Source organism: Phaseolus vulgaris, chromosome 11, assembly GCF_000499845.2.
Source record: "Phaseolus vulgaris cultivar G19833 chromosome 11, P. vulgaris v2.0, whole genome shotgun sequence".
NCBI lineage: Eukaryota > Viridiplantae > Streptophyta > Magnoliopsida > Fabales > Fabaceae > Phaseolus > Phaseolus vulgaris.
The window spans coordinates 25,685,352-25,699,740 of NC_023749.2; the positions used below are offsets into that span (position 1 = coordinate 25,685,352).

Below are 14,389 nucleotides of genomic sequence, written 5' to 3' on the forward strand. Positions count from 1 at the left end.
GCGTTCCTCTTGACCTTCTTGCCTTCTTCTGGTTCCGCTGGGAGGATCCCATCCGCGAGGTATCGCCTGTAAGGGGTCATCCAGGTGTCGCCTTCCTCCAAGGCGCATACCTGTACACCTTTCTCTTCTTCCGGCGAGGTTGTGTAGGTACTGATGCAGGGAGCCCTCGCCGTATCTTGACTCAAAGAGCGATGACTCCTTGGTTTTCCTCTTGCTGTACTAACGTGAAGAACATCCACCCTGTTGTCTGCAACAAACTTTCGCGGCGTTTTGAGGGTCTCTTATATTACAGTCCTCTGCCTCCCCCCCTTGCCTGAGCTGGCCAGCTTGGCAAGCAGGTCAGCTCTGGCATTCTACTCCCTAGGGACATGCACCAGTTCAAATGCAGCGAAGGCCCTCTTCAACACCTCGACGTACCTCAAGTATGCGGCCATCTGTGGATCCTTTGCCTGGTACTCCCCCGTTACTTGCCCTGTGACCAATTGTGAGTTACTCTTTGCCAGGAGGCTCTGAGCACCCATTTCTTTGGCCAACAGCATCCCAGCGATCAACGCCTCGTACTCCGCCTGGTTGTTGCTCGCTTTGAAGCCGAAGCGTAAAGCTTGCTCGATCAACACTCCATTAGGCCCCTCCAAGATTATTCCAGCGCCACTCCCTTGCTGGTTGGAAGATCCATCCACTGAGAGCATCCACTGTGACCCTAACTCCACTTCGTGAGGGTCTCCTCCTGGTGAGAGTTCTGCCACGAAGTCAGCATAGACTTGCCCTTTGATGGACCCCCTGGGTTCATATTGGATATCAAACTCCGACAGCTCTACCGCCCAGCGAACCATCCTCCCTGCTACATCTAGCTTTTGAAGTAGTTTCTGGATGGGGAGGTTCGTCATCACCACCACTGTGAAACTGTGGAAATAGTGGCGGAGCCTTCGGGCTGAAAACACCACTGCTAGTGCCGCCTTTTCTAGTGACTGGTACCTCAATTTTGGGCCTTGCAAGGCCTTACTTATGAAGTAAATGGGCTTCTGCACTTGGTCTTGCTCCTGGACCAGCACAAAACTAATGGCCCATTCTGTTACCGCAAAGTATAATCGGAGGGGGACGCCTACCTGTGGCTTGCAAAGCACCGGTGGCGTCGCCAAGTACTCCTTCAACTTGTGGAACGCTGCTTCGCACTCATCCGTCCATGCAAAACGGCTATTCCTCTTGAGGCATTGGAAATAAGGGTGGCCTTTCTCCCCTCCAGCAGACACAAACCTAGACAAAGCTTCCATCCTCCCAGTTAATTGTTGGACTTCTTTAACTGAGGTTGGGCTCCTCATGGCTATGATAGTTGCACACTTATCGGGGTTCACCTCTATTCCCCTTTTAGTGAGCATAAATCCCAAGAACTTCCCTGCTTCTACGCCAAAAACGCACTTTTCTGGGTTTAATTTGAGGCGATACTTTGATATGGTAGCAAACAGCTCTTCCAGATCAGTTGTGTGCTGCCCTCTCTCATGTGAAGTCACCACCATGTCATCTACGTAGGCCTGCACGTTCCTTCCTAACATGGGTGCAAGGACCTTGTCCATCAACCTCTGGTAGGTGGCGCCCGCATTTTTCAACCCAAACGGCATCACCTTGTAACAATAGCTGCTCGTCTCCGTCATGAACGTCGTTTTGCTCTCATCCCTTGGATGCATCTTGATCTGATTGTAACCTGAGAATGCGTCCAAGAAACTCAGCATCTTGCAGCCTGAGGCTCTATCCACTAATGCGTCGATGTTGGGTAGCGGGTACGAATCTTTGGGGCATGTCTTGTTCAGATCTGTGAAGTCAACGCACATCCTCCATTTCCCATTCGCCTTCTTCACTAAAACTACGTTGGCTAGCCACTCAGGGTATTGTATCTCCCTGATGTGCCCAGCGCTTAGCAGCTTCTGCGTCTCTTCCTTCACGACGAGGCATCGTTCTTCGTTGAACTTCCTCCTTCTCTGTCGCACAGGGCGAACCTTGGCGTCCATGGTAAGATGGTGGCACAAAAAATCTGGGTCAATGCCTGGCATGTCTGCCGCAGTCCACGCGAATGCGTCTAGGTGTCGTGAGATCACCGCAGCTACCTCTTCTCGTTCTTCCTATCTCAAGAAGCGTCCTAATTTGAACACCTTACCCCCTATCTGTCTTTCCACCACGTTGTCTACTGGTTGGGGTTGCTCACTCTGCACGTTCTCTGAGCGAGACTCATTCATGGAGTCCTCTTCCATAGGCGGAGTCCTCTTCCATAGGCGTCGCCCTCTCGAATGCATCGGGCATCGCCTCCTCTGACTCTTCTTCCGTGGGCGAGGCGTCATAGTACCTTCCTTCCGCGCGCGCATCTTCTAGAGGTTTCGCCCCTGCAGGTGTGACCTCGACAGGCGTGGACTCTGTGGGCGTCACCTCTTCCAATGGTTCTAATTGCATTGCGAATCTGAAACGGGTGGTCGTTCAATCACCATGACCACGCCTCTCTTTGTTTTTAGGCTATTTTCATAGCACTTTCGGGCCTCTTCCTGATCTGACTTGATTACGATTACTTTACCACTAAGGTCTGGTAACTTCATCTTCATGTGGCGTGTGGAGGACATTGCCCTTAATCTGTTCAAAGCAGGTCTGCCTAACAAAACGTTGTAAGCTGAGTTGGCGTTAACCACCAAGTACCGGATGCTCTCGGTGCGTGACGTCGCTCCATCAGTGAACGTCGTCCTCAGCTCTAGGTAGTCGCGTACCTCCACTGGGTTATCTGCAAACCCATACAAGCATCCAGTATAGGGTCTCAGCAGATCGGGGGACAACTGTAGCTTATTGAAGGTCGACCAAAACATGACGTCTGCGGAACTGCCTTGGTCGACGAGAACCCTATGTACCTTTCTTCCCGCTGTGACTATTGAAATGACCACGGGGTCATTATCGTGCGGGACGACATCCCGCAGGTCAGCCCTTCTGAAAACAAGGTCCGACTCCCACGGGTCATCTGGAAATTCCTCAGCAACTGAACTTACTGACCTCACATATTTCTTCCGTTGAGAGGCAGTGGGTCCTCCTCCGGAGAAGCCGCCAGAAATGGTGTGTACTTCCCCGTGAGTCGGCATTTCATGCGCTTGACCTTCCTCTGGAGTTGTCGTGGCTGTGGTTGTAGTAGACCCAGCGAGGTAATCTTTTAGGAGACTGTTCTTCACAAGCTCATCCAACTGATAGCCCAGCGCTAAGCAGTTGTTAATATGGTGTCTGAATGCTTCGTGAAACTCGCACCATGATTCCTTGTGAGGTCCCAGTACCTTGTCAGACTTCACCGGTGGCCTCAACCTGTCAGCTATGTTGGGCACAACGATGAGGTCTTTAAGTTCCACCACAAAATTGTGCCTTAGAGGTCTATTTCCCTCTCTCCTTCCTTCTGCTCGACCCTTAGGCTGGGTCCTCCTTGTCTCGTAGGTGCGCTTCCTGTCTTGGTTCTTTCTCTCTGTGGCGGGTTGTGTGCGCATCTGCGCTCTTGGGCGTGTAGGTGCAGCTGTCGTGCACTTCTCGTATGCCTCGCCCTCAGAGGCAATGTGTTCTACCGCCCGACGCCTTACTTCAGCAAAAGTTTTGGGGCGGCTGCGATTGAGCGACTTGCTAAAAGACCCAGGACACACCCATTTCCTGAATGCGTACACGATCATGGGTTCGTCTGGGGTACCCACCTTCACCACCTGCGCCTTGAAGCGGATTATGTACTCTTTCAAGGTCTCACCTTGATACTGCTTCACGTCGAATAGGTCGTACGAAACTGGGGTTGGGGCCCTGTTGGCTAAATACTGCTCTCTGAATAGCCGCGAGAGCTGTGTGAAAGACATGATGTGACCCTCTGGGAGGCTGATGAACTAATCCATGGCCATCCCAGTCAAAGTGCTCATGAAGAGCTTGCATCTTACGGCATCAGAACCGCCTACCAGCATCATCTGCGTGTGGAACGCAGTGAGGTGCGCCTCAGGATCCTCCATCCCTGTGAAGGTTACCTTGGGCCCCGTGAATGTGTTGGGGATTGCTGTCTCTAGGATCGCCTGTGAGAATGGTGTTGAGAATTCTCTGGGTGGAGTGGCAGTCTCAGGCTCGTCTACGTCGCGCCATCCGCGGCGCAGGTCCTCGTTAGCGCGGTGGAGTTCATCGTTTCTCACCTGGGATGCTGTGAGATCCGTCTGCATGCGCTCTTGCTCCGCTTTTGAGGCTGCCATTGCTTCTTGCAGCCCTTGCATCATGCCCATGAGTTGTTGCATGGTCATCTCTTCACTCCTAGCGCGTGCAGGTCTCATGTTCGTGGTTTCTGGAAGCTTTCTTGACTATCTGTGATTTGAGAACCGGAATTGGGTTGGAAGCTGCAACTGGAACTGGAAAACAGTGTGATGGGGCTGACGTTTTATATCGGCCCCACGGTGGGCGCCAAATGTTCCCGCCGGTTGACCTGGGTTGTCTTTATGCGTGGTTTGTCCTCACGAGCTAGGGCACCTTCGTTCTGCTCCGTATGGGAGTACCTGAAAGGAAGTGAACAAAGGGGCGCCCTCGCGACCGTTTGCACTCCGACGATCAAGTCAGCTAGCGAGAAACATCAAATGTGATACACCTCCTATCGAACACCATGACTGGATGCTCTGGAGGTGGTCGAAAATACTGAGTAACTAATACTGTGTTGCCCTAATTGTTTGTGCGTACAGTGGGTGCGCCGCGAAACAACTAGGGTTTACGTGTGTGTAGAACTACGAGAATTAGGTTAAAACTCGGCCCCCTTTCAAATGTCCCAAGGCCCCTTTTTATACACCTTCTGCATTTAAAGCGCGTTAAAGCGCATTGAAAGCGTATAAAAATGTGCTCGAAACATTTGATACGTAAAACGCGTACCTTATCAAACTTTCACTAAAACATTGATGAACACGTGCTTATTGCCACGTGTTCTTCTGACTTGATCGTTATTCTACGCATAGGGCCTCGTAGCGCCGTAACCCAACTTAGGGTTATTCCATTGTGTGAGTCCTCTTTCCTCGAAGTGCATCTGGCGCGTGGGCTGACTTTCTGGGTGCCAACTCATGCCCCCCAACCCCTAGTTACTCGCCCTGGGAGTGTATCTACCTTCCTCTCGCACCATGCACCTGGTTCACCCCTGGGCATGACCCTCTCATGGGTCGTATCTATCCTGGGGGTCTCCCTAAGGTGGCGTGGGTACTTCACGAGCCAGGTTACTCCCTACTGGTACTAGAATTATGGCCTTGAAGCCACTTTTCTCTTCTCTTTGTTATTGCTCTGGGCCATGCCTTAACCTGGCGACGCCTTATCTGGCGACGCCTTATCTTGGCGACGCACACACCTAGCGGCGCCTACCTTGGCGACGTCTCATGCGGTCAATTCGTTGACTTTCTTCCTTGGGTTCCTCGAGGGGCCTCACCATACGTTGACTTTGGCTTTGACTTTGACTTTGGTCAACGCCCGGGGACGGGATGGTACAATAACCCCTTCTGTATCTACCTCTTCTGGAACCGATTTTGCATCTCCTTGTTGCACTAAGGCTCCGTTGAGACAGAGGGTGCCCTACCTGTTGATTACACTCCAACAATCAAGTCAGCTAGGGCTAACCAAAAATAACCAGTTAAGAAAGTGTATCAAAAACAGTCTACCTTTACCTGGAGACTTACTCTTCTTTTATTGTCGAACATGCAACCATTCTCCCTGGATATAAAAAAATATTAGTTGAAAATATACTAAATACATTAATCTTTTATCTCTAATAGAAAAACCACCTGCCACGGGCACCAATGATCTTCAGGTGCTATCCGCAAGCCCACTTTTTGTTACCAGTGCATCTCCCTATCTTTCTAGGGTTAATAACAACTAGCCACGTGTAATATATATGCAACAGAAAATATTACTACATACTCACAACAAACATGTAAAATAACAACAATATTATATTCACATCCCCAAACATATCTATAAGCAGGTGTATATATAAAATTACTTTGCGTACTAGGGGCCTTTAAGTTTTCCTGGATCACTGACCTTTGTCGATTTCCCTTTCCCGAGCTGGCCAGTTTGGCCAAGAGGTCGGCTCGGGAATTCTGCTCTCTCAAGACGTGCACAAGCTCAAACTCAATGAAGGCTTCTTTCAGCAACATGACATACTTGAGGTATGCGGCCAATTGCGGGTCCTTGGCTTGACATCTACCTGTCACCTGCTCGGTAAAAGTAACGAGTCGTTCTTCACCAGTAGGTTCTGAGCTCCCAACTCCTGAGATAACAACATCCCATCTATTAACACCTCATACTCGGCCTGATTGTTGTTAGCTTTAAATGTGAACTTCAAAGACTGTTCGATCAGCAGACCATTGGGCCCTTCTAGGATAACCCCAACTTCACTGCCTTGTTGATTGGAAGAACCATCTACTGACAATATCCACCAAAAACCCCTGGGATTTGGGTGAGGACCCCCAAACATCAACTCAACCACAAAATCAGCATATACATGCCCTTTAATCGACTCTCTTGGCTCATAATGGATGTCAAACTCAGACAGCTTGACCGACCACCGCACCATACACCCTGCTATGTCGAGTTTCTGTAAACCCTTGCGGATAGGCAGATCAATCATCACTATCACAATAAAGCTGTGAAAATAGTGTCGTAGCCTCCTAGCTGTGAACACTACTGCTAGCGCAACTTTCTCGATCGCCTGGTAACGCTCCTCAAGCCCCTATAGCACCTTGCTGATGAAGTAAATTGGCTTCTGCATCTGGTCCTGGTCTTGCACTATCACTGAGGTAATCGCCCGGTCTGTGATGGCTTGTCGAGAACAGGGGGTCTGGAGAAATACTCCTTCAACTGGACGAAAGCTTCCTTCAACTGGACGAAAGCGATTATTCTTCTTTAAGCACTAGAAATACGGGTAACCCTTGTCTCCACTAGTCAATAAAAAAACAAGATAGAGCTGCCATTCGTGCAGTCAGTTGTTGGACTTCCTTGACAGTGGCAGGGCTCCTCATCTTGATGATGGCGGCACACTTATCAGGGTTGGCTTCTATGCCCCTCTCGGTTAGCATGAACCCAAGGAACTTGCCTAACTCTACCCCAAACACACATTTTTCGGGGTTTAACTTCAGGTTATACTTGTCGATGATCGCAAGCAGTTCCTTAATATCTGTCACATGTTGTTCTTGCTCCTTGGAGGTAACGACCATCTCGTCTACGTACGCTTGCACATTTTGGCCGAGCATGGGGGTGAGAATCCTGTCCATCAGACGCTGGTAAGTGGTGCCAGTATTTTTGAGGCCAAAGGGCATGACCTTGTAACAATAGTTGGCAAGCTCCGCCATGAAAGCAATCTTACTCTCATCCTTGGGGTGCCCCGAATCTAATTGTACCCCGAGAATGCATCCAAAAAAGTCAGTAGTCGGCACCCTGAGGCGCTATCCACCAAGGAGTCAATGCTCGACAACGGGTATGAATCTTTTGGGCATGCCTTATTCGGGTCTGTGAAGTCTACGCACATCCTCCACTTGCCATTGGCCTTCTAAACCAGCACCACGTTCGCCAACCATTCAAGGTACCGGATCTCCCTGATATGGTCAGCGCTCAACAGCTTCTAAGTCTCTGTTTTGATGATTAGGCGCCTTTCTTCATTAAATTTCCTCCTCCTCTGTACTATTGGCCGAACCCTGTTGTCCATAGTGAGCATGTGGCATAGGAAATCAGGGATTATCCCAGGCATGTCAGTGGAGGACCACGCGAACATGTCCAGGTGCCTGGCTATCACCCCAACTATTTGGTCCTGCAACTCCTGACCTAGCGAGGCACTGAGCTTGAACAACTTTCCTTCGATTTCCCATTCTCGGATGTCACCAGCTGGTCCCGGTCGTTGTCTATGGCCTAACTCGGCTTCCAAGACCTCGACAACCTTTCCCTCATGACAAATAGTCTTAGTAACTCCTTATGTTCTTTAAGCTGCTTTCATAACACTTCTAAGCATCTTTCTAGTTGGACCTTATCGTAATCACCTTTCCCTTAAGGGATGGTAGCTTCATTTTCATGTGCTTCGTAGAAGCTACCGCTCCTAACCTGTTTAGTGAGGGCCTCCCTAACAACAAGTTATAAGTAGAGGGAGTATTAACCACAACATACCTGATGAAGAAATCTTGGTTGCTTCCTCATCCATAAAAGTCGTCCTTAAATCAATGTAGCCTTGAACCTCCACTTGGTCCCCTGCAAAGCCAACTAAGCATCCATCATGCGACCTCATCTGATCGAGGGATAGCCGCAAGTTGACACACGTGGACCAAAACAATACATCAGCTGAGCTCCCTTGGTCAATGAGAGCCCGATGCACCTTTCTCCCCACCATAACAACGGATATCACTACAGGGTCGTTGTCGTGAGGGACTACACCTACCAAGTCTGCCTTCGTGAAATTGAGATCTGGATCTGGCGTGTCATCATGACCTCTCGCCTCCAGCAACATCACTGCCCTTGCGTATCTCTTGCGTTTGGTAGTTGTGCTATCTCGTGTGCCTAGTCCCTTAGAATAACTTCCTTTTGTGGTTCTCCTTGGTCGGCTTCGAGATACTCCTTCAAGAAACCTTCCCTCAAAAGCTCGCCAAACTGGTAGCCTAAAGCCATGCACTGCTCAATACCATGCTCGAATCCTTTATGGAATTCACACCAAATATCTTTTCTTCCCCCCAAATTAATGTGGGCAACCACTCTTCGTCTGATTTTGGAGAAAGATTCTGCAGGGCTTCTGATAAGAGAATCGCAGAACGATCCCAGAGTGACCCCTTGCTCAAAGGCAGACACTATGACGTTCTTATAAGAATCGATGGCTTAAATAACAAGGGGGTGAATTGTTTATCAAAAAATTTCGCAAATATTGATTAAGAATGAACCTTTATCAAACAATCACAAATAAGCAATTAAGGAAAGCAATCAAACAATGATACAGAAACTGTTTACTGAACTTTAATCGGTTAAAAGTACGTTTTAATCGGTTGTTTATATCAGCAGCAAAAGCAAAATTAAAACAAACAGTTATAAGGAGTGAGAGAGGGAGAGAGATTTACACAACCAATTTTATACTAGTTCACTCAACCTTGAGCTACGTCCAGTTCCCAGAACAACCACTCAGTTCCACTAGTAATCACTTACAGATTACAATAACACAACCACAAAGAGGTGACCTTGAAAACCACAAGACCCACTCACCCTCTTTGCAACTACACACCTCAAGTCAGAACACCCTTTGACTTTGCAGGATTTCAGAAACATTTACAAGTTTATGAAAGTACAATTACAAGAATCATGAAAGGAATAGAAAACACCTGAGATTACAGAAACCAGGAAGTCCTATGATCAGATCTTGTACTAGTGCAAAGCTAAACAACAATCTTGCAAACTTTTGAAAACTTCTTTCAAAACTAATCTCAATGTCACTTTGATTTCAAACTGTGTAAAACTTGTGTCATTTGTTTTGTAAGAAAGGCTATATTTATAGCACTTAAAAAATTAGTCGTTCAAGGCAACATTAATGAGTCAAAGTAGTTTTGATCACACTCAAAATAGAATAACAGGTTTTCAAAAAACTGTTAGGAAATGTCACAATTTACTGGTTGAAAATTCGATTTAACCAGTTGAATTGGTTAGGCAGTTACATAACCAAATCAAAAACAGTTTTAAAACCTTTAAAAAGCCAAGTGACAAACAACCGATTATTTTGATAATTCAACCAGTTGTTTTCTCTTTGCTTAGAAAAACACTTTTCCTTTTAAAACAGATTGAGCATGTTTTATGCAAATGTCAAGAAATGATCTTTACATAGATTCTAAACACTCTAATCTAAACCTAAACCAAAAGCAGTACAACTTCAAGCTTCATCATGGATTTGAAACATCAAAGCTCTCATGCTCTACAGCTCTCATCATGAGTTCAGAGTTTTGCAGTGAGAGCCCAAAATCGGTTTAGATAATCCTTCAGTGTCTCCCCCTCCCTTTGGCGTACATTGAAGAGATCATATAGGATTGGGGGCTTGGTCTGGTTACCATTAAACTAATCTCAAAACAATTTGGAGAACTGTGCAAAAGAGGTAATATGGCCATCCGGGAGTCCATTGAACCACTGTATTGCCGTGCCTGTGAAGGTGCCAATGAACATCTTGCACCGTACTGCATATGACCCACCCGAGATAATCATCTAGGCATTGAACGATGTGAGGTGACTTTCAGGGTCATTGACCCCTGTGAAAGTAATCTTAGGTGCCATATAATGCACAAGCACAGGCTCATCCATAATAGCACGCGAGAAAGGATCGGGGCAGTCTCTCTCTGGCGGATTTGACTCTCGTTCTCTTGGGATACGTTGGTCTCTATGCAAATCCTCATTGGTTTTGCGTAACTCTTCTCGTAATCTCTCATGCTCCTGTTTGGACTGCTCGTTGGCTTCTTGGATATTCCTGATGGTCTCCATAAGTTGTTGCAATGTGGGAGCCTCACCTCCTTCTGGTCTCGACAACACTTGCCTCGCATTCCTAATCTCCTTTTGTAAACTCGAACACGAATGTGGATGGGATCAGATTTTAGCAGGCCCCACGGTGGGCGCCAAATGTTCTCGCCGGTTGACTTCAGGTTGAATAACCCTTTCTGTATCTACCACTTCTGGAACCGATTTCGCGTCTCCTTGTTGCACTAGAATAAGGCTCCGTTGAGACAGAGGGTGCCCTACCTATTATCACACTCCGACGATCAAGTCAATTAGGACTCACCAAAAGTAACCAGTTAAGAAAGTGTATCAAAAACATTCTACCTTTACCTGGAGACTTACTCTCCTTTTATTGTCACACATGCAACCATTCTTCCTGGAGATAAGCAAATCTTAACTGAAAATATACTAAGCACATTAATTTTTTATCTCTGACAGAAAAACCACCTGCCACGGGCACCGATGATCTTCAGGTGCTATCCGCAGGCCCACTTTCTGTTTCCAGTGCATCTCCCTATCTTTCTAGGGTTAATAGCAACTAGCCACGTGTAACAGATATGCAACAGAAAATGTTACCACATACTCACAGCAAACATATAAAATAACAACAATATTATATTCACTGCCCCAAACATATCTATAAGCATATGTATATATAAAACTACTTTGCGTAATGACCCTACCGCGTGCTTTGGGCCTTCCCTGAAAAGGGGCCATCTACACGGGTCTTACTTAGGCCCAACAACCGAGCTGACCTCCCACGCTACAAAATAACCAAGCATACTAAAATACTACCGAGAACCGAGTACTAGTCAGTACAAAAAATAATTAAAGTTTTACTTTGCATCTATGTTTGTCCTATAGATGTATGTAAATGTATGAGAGTATCTTATCAATGTTTTGCTACAAAAATATTTTAATGAAGATGACTATTTTTTTAACTATCCTATTGAAATCTCTTCTTTATATTATTTTTTTATTAATAAATTTTAAATATAAGACTTTACTTGAAACTAAATCCATTATCACTCTTAATACTAACTCCTTTAGATGATTAAAATAAAACATTCCTTTTTTTAGTACATTAAATTCAATTTTTTTTAAATAAAATAAAATAAAGGTCACACTGCAATAAGGGGTAAATGGGGTATGGTTTGTTTTAAAATAATAATTATTTTTTATTTATTTATGGGGCTAGCGGGTCAATCCGTCTCGTCCCGTTGTTGGCCTGCGCGGACTACAAGTTCTGCAGGTCAAAGCAAGATAGATTAGTGAGTCCGCTCTATACTTTTTGGTAGCGGGTTGCGGACCGACTCTCATAATCCGCCCCACATTGCCATCACTATCAATAACTCACATATTTGTTTCATGACTATGATGTTTTTCCTAAAACATGACTTTATTAGTGTCATAATTAAATAATTATTGCCCAAATGTAAATGCAACGCTTAGTAAATAGTTGCCTAAAGTTGTGATAAAATATGTTTCTTAAACCGTGACATAAAGATGAGATATATTTTACAAGTCTAAAACAACGATTTTAAAGTGCAACAAATTTATTAAAAAGTCTGTAATTAAAAAGGAAGCAAGAAGTAATCACTTCATAGTAATTAGTAGCAACTCTAATAGATTATCATATGATTTTATGATTAATTTTATTTGTTCAAATTCTTGTTTTCATTATCTTCTTTTATATAATAGTAATTGTCCCGACCCGTTCTCGGTCATCGACCCAGAGGCTGACCTTAGACATCGCGCACCGATGTCTGGTGATGAAAGGAGGGCCACGAGATGGACCCGAGACGCACTTACCAGGGGATTGGTTAGTCTTTGGATATTGATATTCTAAGTCCGATTTCAGAGATTGATATCGAACCTCGCCAGTAGAGGGAGAGGATCGGACATCGGTCGTCTGAACGTTGTAGAAGGTCATGTAAGGTAGGCCTAACAGCCATGACAAGTTAACAGCTAAAGACATAAGATAAGTGGGAAGCCTAAGTCACGAGGGATTCATGCACGTGGTGTGTATGACGCATGAAGGTGCAACACGTATGGGTAATCCTAGGAAGCGTTAAGGTCCATTAGGGTTAGGGTTTCCAGGGAAAGCTGCATGCATGGCACGTGAATACTTAGGGCACCCACGAAATAGATGGCGCTAGAGATTAGGTGCACAAGTTGGTACCCAAGCGGCCACTCTATCATTCGTTGCACTCCAATTAAGGGAAGTTCATGTGTCAGATACGCTAAGATCCTATGAATAGCAGCGCAAGGACATTCTCCAAGGAACCCTAGTCAAGGGTAACAACACAAAGGTAAACCCTAGTTTCAGCCTATATAAAGGGTGCCCAAAACCCTAGTAAGGCACACAGTTTTTAAGACTGAAACTAATATACACACTTGGTGTTTCTTTGCCCTAATACTGACTTGAGCGTCGGAGTACAAACGACCGCTAGGACGCCCTATGTCTTTTGTGTTTTTAGACATTCAAACGGAAGGGAAAACACGTGCAAACGTAGGGATTCTTGAACGTGAGAGTGACGTAGATGCACAAAGACATCTTTGGTCCAATAAAAAATAGTATTAAAGAATGAAATGAATAATAATATTTTTATATAAATGATTGTACAAAATATTTTATTTCAGTTCTCAAAAAAGTTAGTGACTTCTTATCTTCAGCATCGAAAGAGACTAAGGTAGTCTTATCTTGATTCTTGGTCTAGTCAAACAAGCATAAATATCTTTATTTTAAAACAAGTTGAGTTATTAAGCTGACTCATATTGCTTGAAAATTTATTGGTCAAATTGGAGATTCTACCGTAATGAATTAGTATTATTAAAATAATACAAATAATCAAATAATACAAAGAATAATATTATAACAATACTATTAAAAGTTAGAAAAAACTTATTAACACTAAAAAAAAACTTAAAAATCAAATATATCATAAAAATACATACTAATACTTTTTTTTAAATAACAAATTTATCTAAAAATGACATATACTTAATACTTCTTTAAGAAAAAAAATTCAAAATAACAATAATATTCTTTAGAAAACCATTGACCAGTTTTTAAACATGTTTTGTTGATTGATTGGCGGACAGAAAAATTGAATGCTCCTTCTTCATTATGATCTTGTTTGTTACTATTAATATGACTGATTGAATACTTTTGCATTTTAATAGGTTTCTACTATACTATGTATCATGTATTAATTACTTTTCTACTTAATTATATTTTAAAAATATTTCTAAAATAAATTTAATAATAAAATAATTGATTATAATTAAACATAATTATTATCACTAAAAAAAAATCATTACATATAAATTAATTTTAGAGACAAAAAAAATTAGTCACTATTAAATATAAATTAATTTTAGAGACAAAAAAAAATTAGTCACTATATTGACTAAATTAAATTTTATTTTAGACACTAAAAAAATTATTGGTATTTAAAATGGTTTTTATTATTAATAAATAATTTTTAAATTGATATCTAAAGTTTTAACTATCAATATTAATCTATAAAATAATATATAATTTAGATGTTCCGGCCGGTTGACCTGGGTCGTCTTTATGCGTGGCTTGTTCTAACGAGCTAGGGTACCTTCGTTCTGCCTCGTCTGTGTGTACCTGAAAAAGAAGAACAAAGGGGCGCCCTCGCGGCCGTTTGCACTCCGACGATCAAGTCAGCTAGCGAGAAACACCAAAGTAACTAGAAACTGTGTAACACTCTCAATGACTGAAACTGTATGGCTAAAACTGTGTTGCCCTAATTGTCTTGTGTTCTTAGCGGATGCGCCGTCAAGAACAATTAGGGTTTTCCCTCTGTATGTCTATCTGAGAACTAGGTTAAGACTCATGCAACTGTGAAAAGCGTACCTC

General features: G+C 44.2%; 1 protein-coding gene across 1 annotated transcript; it reads right to left on the reverse strand.

Moving 5' to 3' along the window:
• Positions 1-7,618: 7,618 nt before the first annotated feature.
• Positions 7,619-8,491, reverse strand: LOC137838096 (uncharacterized). Its single transcript, XM_068647329.1, has 3 exons — positions 8,155-8,491; positions 8,031-8,110; positions 7,619-7,930 (listed from the first exon to the last, which is right to left on the reverse strand). Exons 1-3 carry the CDS (start codon positions 8,489-8,491, stop codon positions 7,619-7,621), a joined length of 729 nt encoding a protein of 242 aa, XP_068503430.1.
• Positions 8,492-14,389: the final 5,898 nt, after the last annotated feature.